General features: G+C 48.2%; 1 protein-coding gene across 1 annotated transcript; it reads left to right on the top strand.

The window, feature by feature from the left end:
- Positions 1-907: 907 nt before the first annotated feature.
- LOC120413846 (uncharacterized) lies at positions 908-8687 on the top strand. Its single transcript, XM_039574802.1, has 2 exons — positions 908-2557; positions 6052-8687. The coding sequence occupies exons 1-2, from the start codon at positions 908-910 to the stop codon at positions 8326-8328; spliced, it is 3927 nt and encodes a 1308-aa protein (XP_039430736.1). The 3' UTR covers positions 8329-8687.
- Positions 8688-9252: the final 565 nt, after the last annotated feature.

Here is a 9252-nt window from a genome sequence, read left to right as displayed (position 1 = left end):
TTTGATCTCGTTTTTTTTTATTTGGCCGTTGCAAACATTTTTTGAAGTTTATATCCCTTGACTCTGACCAAAGTCGAGGGGGGGAGCAAAAAATAAAAAAAAATATATACAAACATGAAATTACATGCCATGGTTTGAAAATTTCAATGATAAAAGTGTTTTAAAATGAATTTTAAACCAGTCCAGTTGATTTTTAATCATTAGTTTTCAAAAAATCTAAGTAATGACGAAAAAAAAATTTTCGCAAAAAAAACTTTTTTCGGTACAGTCATCCCTCATATTCGGAACAGTTTACAGATCGGCCATTGTTCAACAAATCATGGAAAATCGATAATTGAACATATTGATTTGCTTTTACCTTCATGTGAAAGCTTTTCTTGCGATCTTTCGATTGATGTATGGACGAGCCATATATTTTTACGTTGTATATCAAGTTTTTAAAGAAAAACATTGACCCTTGAAATCCATAAATTCGGGACACTTTTTTCTTACGATGTAAACAAACTTTTTTTTTCTCTCCGGGAGTACATATTTTTTACAAAATAATGAATTCACACTCTGAAACCAATAAAACTTATGCTTTTTAAATGTTTTATGAATGGTCTGATAACTTTTTTTTGTTAAAATATGTTTGCGGTTAAACAGCGATCGACCCCTCGGTGCGCGGCCGGTCTGTGTACGTGAGCGTCTTTGGCGCCGTTTCGTGCTGTTTTGCCGTTGATGTGGGAAAAGAAGAAGAGCATCAATAAACGTGAGTTGGAAGGGAGCATTGAAGAGTGAAACACGCGTCTTTTATTTTCTGCTCGCGAATCCGCCGGAAACTTTCGCCTCCCGGTTCGGACGCCGGAGCGGGTTCGACCAACATCTAAATACAGTCCGCTACATTTTGGTCCTTCGCGCGTCGGATATGGAACCAGAACAGAAGGCCCTCACCTCGGAGCGTGACGTCATTCTCGCGCAGGTGAAGGAGGAACTGTCCACCGCGAAAACAGTCAAGGCCCGCAATCCGTCCCTCGGCGAAGTGGCGGAACGGCGGGGCAAACTCATCGAACTTGCTCGGTGTTTCGAAGCCGTCCAAACCGCGATTGAGGAGGCTACATCCAACCTGGAGGAGGAGTTCAACAACCGACTTCAGTTCGAAGAAGCGTACTATCGAGCAAAGGATTTGTACGCTGAGCGCCTGGAGGACAGCGAGCCCAAAGCCGGTACGGGCAATCGGCAGAAGTGCGATGATCTGTGGGACGCCGTCAGGATCATTCAGGAGACACAACAGCAGATTCTCCTCATGCAGTGCCAGAACCCGCCGCCGCTGGCGCCACCGGCGGGGAGTCAGGTGTCGAATTCGGAACCCCAAAGCGTCGCGAAGGCGCTGAAGGTGTTTGCCAAGCCTGCCGAAGAGAAGTTGCAAGCGTGCCGCACGGCCGGCTGCCAGCAACGACACCACACAATGCTATGCTTGCAGCAGCAGCAGATTCATGAACCGGAAGAGGCAGGCCGCGACCGACCTGCAACACAACCAAGGAGAACGGAGGTCTCGGCAGTCTCCGAGAACGCAACTCAATCGAGATGGTCGTCGGTGCCATTACCGCCTGCGGAGATCGTCTGCAAGGAGAAAGAGGACGGAGAATCGCAACAGGTGCGAGGTCTCGTCAACAACAACAGCGGATCACAAGTATCCCACATCACGGAGGAATCGGTCAAGCGCTTTGGGATGAAGTGCACGAATGCCTCTCTGGAAGTCTCCGAGGCCAACGGAGATATCGTCGGGACCACGCCCGGCGCAGACACGCGGGTGATGCCTTCGCGTTTCAACGGTGAAACCAAGCTCACCACGCAAGCCTACGTTTTGGGAGGCCTGACGGCGGCCTTGCCGAGTCAGCGCTTCAGCGTAGCAGATGGACAGGTCAAGAATCTACAAAGAATCCTCGTGGCACAGCGTTTCATCTTCGGATGGATGGTGGCGAGGAAAATCTGGAAGCCGTGTCGTACACGCACTCCCTACATGGTTCTTGACGTCGCCCAGGAACTCGACATCAATCGCTCCTTGCGGTTGTCCTGGGAGGACCAGGAGATCCTCGGTACAAAGCGCCTGCGGGCCAACAAAGGCAAGTTCCAACAGGAATCCAACTCCAAGGAACAGATTGTGAAGGAGGACATCATCGGGATCAAACTCCGGGTCGTTCACGACGGCTTCTACGCCACAACGACTGGGGTCTCGCGGAACAATCTGGATCGACAAAACACGAAGCTATGCAAGAAACTCCGAACTGTTGGTCCGGCGAACAAGTACAAGTACACAAAGGGCAAGCAGATTCTCGAGAAGCGCTTGTCGCTGATTGAAGTGTGCCGACAGCGATCTCGAGTCATACGGTCCCTCAACAACCTGCGACCGGAAAAGCGTTCCGGCTCAAGCACCCCAGGGATGCAGTTCGCGAGGCTGGCCAGATCAAGCGGGACTGGTTCGGAAAGTGACGACGCGACGAGGAAAGCACGAGTACCATCGCTCGGTGCAGGAGATCAGAAGAAGGTTGAGACGCTGTCTCAAGGCGGGGAGGATGTTTGCGGTTAAACAGCGATCGACCCCTCGGTGCGCGGCCGGTCTGTGTACGTGAGCGTCTTTGGCGCCGTTTCGTGCTGTTTTGCCGTTGATGTGGGAAAAGAAGAAGAGCATCAATAAACGTGAGTTGGAAGGGAGCATTGAAGAGTGAAACACGCGTCTTTTATTTTCTGCTCGCGAATCCGCCGGAAACTTTCGCCTCCCGGTTCGGACGCCGGAGCGGGTTCGACCAACATCTAAATACAGTCCGCTACAAAATATCAGTTAAATTCTGGTGTTCCACAATTTTGAGAGGCACAATAACATCCCACAATCATGGAACAGGCAATTTGGAGGCAGTATTTTGCTGCTCTGGATAAAATAGTCTTGAAAGGCAGGTTTTTGTTTAAAAAGTACTACTTTTACTAGTGAAATAGCAAGAGAATGTCCAAAAAAAGGTCCTAAAAATAGTAGAGTCGACAGAAAAGTTGTATTTTGCATCCTATTGACAAATTACCACAAAAGTGTTTCGAATTTGTAGGTGTTCCAAATATGTGGGATGACTGTACTGAACATTGGAATTTCACAAAATTTCAAAATATTTTAAATTGAGCCCAAACATGATGAATATGATTTTTAATGCAGGAAAATGCATTTTAAATTGTTTTCAGTTGTAATAACTCCTATTGCCATTAAAATTTTTGAGTTTTTCGAAAAAAATATATTTTTTTTCAACTCGGTTCGACCTGCAGCTTGTAGGGGACATCTGGGACTATCATCTGAGACTGAGAACGCTTTGGGTAAGGTAGTTTAACATATTAAATAGACACTTTTACTTTTTGTGAATTTTTTGTTTGTACAGTTTTGCTCGGGGGACCCCTTAGATCCCATTTTCCAGTGATAATTTTGTCATATTCGTGTTCCTGAGACAATTTCACAATAGAAACATACACAAAAATGTTTATTTTCTTCCATTTTAACCCTTTAAAAATGAAAGTTAAAAAAAATCTTCGATTCACATTTATTGAAAATCAAGTTCGTTTCCAAGGATACTAGATGACACCAGAAAAAAAGCAGCTTCTTATTTTTTTTTACTTTTATTTTTTAAAGGGTTAAAATGGATGAAAATAAACATTTTTGTGCATGTTTCTATTGTGAAATTGTCTCAGGAACACGAATATGACAAAATTATCACCGGAAAATGGGATCTAAGGGGGGGACCCCGTTAGTACAACCAAAAAATTGACAAAAAGTAAAAGTGTCTATTTAATATGTTAAACTGCATCACTCAAAGCGTTCTCAGTCTCAGATGGTAGTCCCAGATGTCCCCTACAAGCTGCAGGTCGAACCGAGCTGATATCTGGATGGAACACTTTTTTATTTGAGTTTGAAAATTATGCTATTTTTTCACTAAAATGCCAATAACTCCCTTTAGATTTAACCAATTGGGATGCTTCTCCCTGCATTTTGTTGCATTTTTCAAGCCCTTTCAGATGCATTTTGAATTTTGAAATTAAATTGAATTTTGTCTAAGTTATAGCCTTTTTAAGATTTTTGACATTTTCGAACCTTCAAACTTTGTGTCCCGATTTGCCCCACTTCCCGTTGACTTAGAGTGCTCATATTTTGACCAGATGCTAGTTTCATATGTACAAACAACCCCTGAAAATTTCAGGCAGATTGGTGAGGTCGATGCGAGATGGGTATGCTTTGCTCGTGGACTCGCTCTTAAAACAATATTTTTCAAATGTTGGGCGAGATTTTTTAATTTCAGAACTATTCCAGTAAAAAAGAACAGAAAATGTAATAAAATGAAAATCTTACCAATACCGATATTTTGAGAGATATCACGAGTTGAGGACTTATAAGATAACACTGAAAAAGACTTATTTAAACCCGCAAAAAAACTGAACACATTCAATTTTTTTATTTTTTTTTTATTTTCAAAAACTGCTGATTTCAGTCCAGTCATTTTTTTAATTAGGTACAGCTCGTTTTTAGAAACTATCACAAAAATCGGTAACTTCTGCTCTTGATTCAAATAATGTGAAAATTCACAGATATTGATTTCAGAAAATCCATTTGTTCGAGCCTGACAGGATCAGCTCGAAGAAAATTTGGAGTGGTTTTGGCAGCCCTGCGCTTGCTGCGATGACAGTCGTAGCGACGATGGCTGCACAGCCTGCTTTGCTGTCAAAGACGACGGAGAGCGCGCGAAACGGCGTATGCGAGACAGCAAGTGAGCCGAAGCAAGCAACGGCGCGTCGTTGACGACGGCGCAACAGCGCACGAAACGAGGTGCGCGGCAACAGAGCGCCGTGGAACACGACGGTGCGAGAGAAAGAGAACGAACGACGCACGACGACGGTCGTGTGAGCGTTTTGGCGCGCAACGAAGGAGGAGAGAACGAGAAATGTGCGCGAAACCAGCAAGTTCATCGCAAGCAGCCGAACCGGTCGGACGTAAAGTCACCTCGTCGCGATCGTCGGAAGAGACGCTAGTTTTTACCACTAAAATTAAGTTAAGTAGCCGTAAATAGATTAGTGTAGAGAAAATCTAGTGTTGTGTTTGCGATACTTCCGACCCTCCCAAACTGGTTCCCCAAGTCCGCCGAAAGTTTAAGCAAAAATCTACAGTCCGCTCCGAACATGGTCCAAACGAGCCGGATCTGGTGAACCGGGAGTGTGGAGAAAAAAAAGGCGGAGGGTCGTTTCCATCGCGGCAAGTGGGCACAAGGCCCACAGAGTGAAAAGAGACGCCGCGAAGGAAAAAGTGTGAAGTAGACGCCATCTTGGCTGACAAAATGTGCTCGTGGTGAACAAAAGGACGCCATCTGTGAAAAGTGCCCAGTGCAAAAAAGTCGACGCCATTTTGGAAACGTCCAGGATGCGTCCGAAGAACAAAGTGGAACGTTCCAGCAAGTGGAACGAGAAGTGAAGTTCGGCCAAGAGGACACAAAAGCTCCCCCAAGTACCGTGATTTCAGACTTGGCTGATTTCCGTGCTTGGTTCGGACACTGGGTTCGATCGTTGGTGTCCCTCTTGTGCCGGAAACTGCCCCAAGGCGCCTGCAACAACTCCCGGGAGCGGCGCTGAGTAAGGACGCGTCGACTCCAGAGAAGAAGAAGCGGAGGTTGCAGGCAGAGTCGGAAGAAGCTTTCGGGAAGTGGTCCTGGAAGTGAACTCCAAAGAAGAGGAACAGAAACCTTCCGCGAAGAAGCTTAAAAAGTAAGAGAAGACGCTTTCGGGAACTGGTCCCGACAGTGAACGCTAAAAGACTTCCGCAAAAGTGGTTCCGGTAAAGGTGCGCAGAACGTTCTGGAAACTGGTTCTAGAAGTTCTGCGCAAAGTACGAGTGAAGCGGGAAGAAGAACCCCAAAGTGACAAAGTGAACGGTTCCAGCAGCCGTTCCGAGCTCAGTGCCCTGCCACTGTAGCATCGGTGGCCAAAGCGCTTTGCCCGAAGAAGCCACCGGATAGGCTGGTGAAATCGGAGGAGGCGGCTACATCGTAGAAGACCGGCGGCAAGTCCGGTAACATCGAACACTGCGTGATCCCCAGCGGAGCAGCAAGTGCGAAGAAGATGGAGCGGTTCAGGGAGATCGTCCACCAGCGTGAGCTGGCTCAAGGTAAGCTCACCACTATACTTGAAAGCGTGGCAAGTGCCACGACGCTTACATGGGCCACGTTGAAGACGTGCCAGAAGGACGTAGAAGCCGCGTACGATGCGTACCACACGGCGTACGGTCAAATCCTCGGCATGGTCTCGGCAACCTTACGGGACGAGCAGGATGCTCTCTACGACGCCTTCGATGACTTGCACACGGAGGTCCTAACGGTCATCGAAGAGAAGTTGCAAAAGGTGAGCCAGCCCACACGACGAAGAAACGCGTACACGCCTGGTGTACCACAATGGGTGGACGAGACAACGAACCCAACAACCGCTAAGATCGTCGGATGCGCCAACGAGGCGGTCATCGACGAACCCCAGAAGCGTTCCGGGAAGCTGCTGGCAGAGCAGCTGGACACGGAAGATCGGGTACGACCGGAGTTCACCATCCCGCATGGTGAACGGTCCGAGAACAACCACAAGATCGAGAAGCCCAAGACAATCATCGACACATGCAAGATCGCTGACGAGAAGGACTCGTCACATCCCACCAAGAAGCCACCCGGACAGAACGCAACGGATGATCCGGGTCAGCAGAAGATGGTCTTGACCGCCGGAAGTGAGCCGCCACAGAAGTGCGACGTGTGCGGACTAGGCCAGCACAAGAGCTGGAAGTGTCCGCAGTTCCTGGAGATGGCAGTCCCCCAGCGGCTGATCAAGGTTAAGGAGAAGCAGCTCTGCTTCAACTGCCTCCGGACGGGACATACCTCAGCGCAGTGTGTGTCCACCGGAGCGTGCGCAACGTGCAAGAAGCGGCACAACACCCTGCTGCACGCCGAGTACCGGAAAAACCCAAAGCAACCAACAACACAAACGAAGGTGGAGCAACCTGGTGCTCCACAACAAGCCGAAACGGATCAAGTGACGCCAGAGGCCAGCTCCTCTGGACAACTAGCGCCGGACGCGCTGTCAGCCATCGCGGACTTTCGAGACGAACCCTGCAGCCCAAACCCTTGCCGTGGTTTATTGATCACAAGTAAGTTCGACACACACTTGACGAAGAACACTCTGGACATACACAACGCGAACGAGTTGGCTGGCGTCGAAAGGATGCAGCCACGTTCCACCATCTCGGTGATTCCTGCGGGAGTCCAACTCGCTGACAGAGCCAACTTGGTGGCTTTGCGCGAGGTGGGGCTCAGCCAGGACACGGACAGCACCACTGGAAGCAGCGTAGCGCGCAAAGTAGCGGTTCGGGCTCAAGCCACGGCGTTTGAGGACGAACCCGAGTTGGAGCAGCACACCGAAGAGCGTGAAGTTAAAGCCTACAAGACAACAAGTTCTGTGAGTGATCAAACGCAGCAAAGAAAGTTTTACCTGCCGCTCCACGCGGAGGTACATTCAACGAAGACGATGCCGGAGTTGGTGCGTACAAGGACGGCCTCGGCGCCGTTAACAGCTGCTGCCGCTTGCATGCAGCTGATGGTGGGTGAGCGGTTGATGTTTCCAGGAGTTGCAGCACCAGCGAAAGCGAGGCAGATGAGCTGCATTGTAAGATCCCATCCACACGAGCGGTCGGTGTATGCCGACCCACTGAAGCGAGTGACACCTGACGGGCCTGGAGAAAGTTCATGGAGAAGCAGAACAAGATGCCGGTTTCCGACAATCGGCATGAAACAGGAAGTACTGAAGTTCATCCCTCGAGGCGTTCAGTCCTTTTGGCAGCCCCTGCGACTGTCAACTGCGTCTGTACGAAACAACACGACCTGTAAGTACGGCACGAAGTTAAGCAACATGATGATACAAGTACGCAACTGGTCGAAGCCAACGAAACCCCCTGAAGAAACAACTCAAGACTTGCCTGATCCTCTTGGACAACATACGGGAGCCGGAACGCTGGCCAACCCACGTGTTGGAGTTCCGACCGAAACTGGAAGGCAGAAGTGTGAGCTTTGGATCGCCTGGAGAATGCACGCAATTCTTCGCGGGTGGAGGATGTTCGAGCCTGACAGGATCAGCTCGAAGAAAATTTGGAGTGGTTTTGGCAGCCCTGCGCTTGCTGCGATGACAGTCGTAGCGACGATGGCTGCACAGCCTGCTTTGCTGTCAAAGACGACGGAGAGCGCGCGAAACGGCGTATGCGAGACAGCAAGTGAGCCGAAGCAAGCAACGGCGCGTCGTTGACGACGGCGCAACAGCGCACGAAACGAGGTGCGCGGCAACAGAGCGCCGTGGAACACGACGGTGCGAGAGAAAGAGAACGAACGACGCACGACGACGGTCGTGTGAGCGTTTTGGCGCGCAACGAAGGAGGAGAGAACGAGAAATGTGCGCGAAACCAGCAAGTTTGTCGCAAGCAGCCGAACCGGTCGGACGTAAAGACACCTCGTCGCGATCGTCGGAAGAGACGCTAGTTTTTTATCACATAGTTTAACTTAGTTTAGTAAATAGAAGTAGTGAGAGAAAATCTAGTGTAGTGTTTGCGATACTTCCGACCCTCCCAACTGGTTCCCCAAGTCCGCCTGAAGTGAAGCAAGAATACAGTCCGCTCCGAACACCATTTTTCAAAAACTGCTCAAAATATTATCTTGAAAAAAGACTACAGAAAAAAAAACTCGAACAAATATGTTTAAAAATCTTTTTTTGTTACATGTATGGAATTTCACGGAATTTCAATTTTTTTCGATAAACATTTTTGAGTTTTAGTTTCAAAGAAATTCTCATTTTTTCAAATATATTGTGGGCTTAAAAAGTTCAAAAGTGTAGCGATAAAGATTTATATTTTTTACAAAAAGCATTGGATTTCTATAACATTGTAATTCCCCTCCAAGAATGGCCAAATTTTCCCCCAGGGGGGAATTCCTCACCGATTGAGAAACACTGGTTTAGGCAGTCGAGGGACATAAACTTCAAAAATATTGGCAACGGCAAATTAAACCCCATTTTCTGATTTGAAGACCGCCGGGACCAAAGAGATGATGATGAAAATAATTCATCGGATTTAGGTACATTGATCGAACTTAAAGCACCATGCTTCTCCATAGAGTTGAGTTCTCAGTACATTTGGCAGATGGACGCATGGTGCTTCAAGTTCGAACAATGCACCGA

The sequence above is a fragment of the Culex pipiens genome, chromosome 2, assembly GCF_016801865.2.
Source record: "Culex pipiens pallens isolate TS chromosome 2, TS_CPP_V2, whole genome shotgun sequence".
Classification (NCBI taxonomy): Eukaryota; Metazoa; Arthropoda; class Insecta; order Diptera; family Culicidae; genus Culex; species Culex pipiens.
The sequence above is the reverse complement of the archived record's forward strand: the minus strand, read 5'-3'. Positions and strand labels throughout refer to the sequence as shown.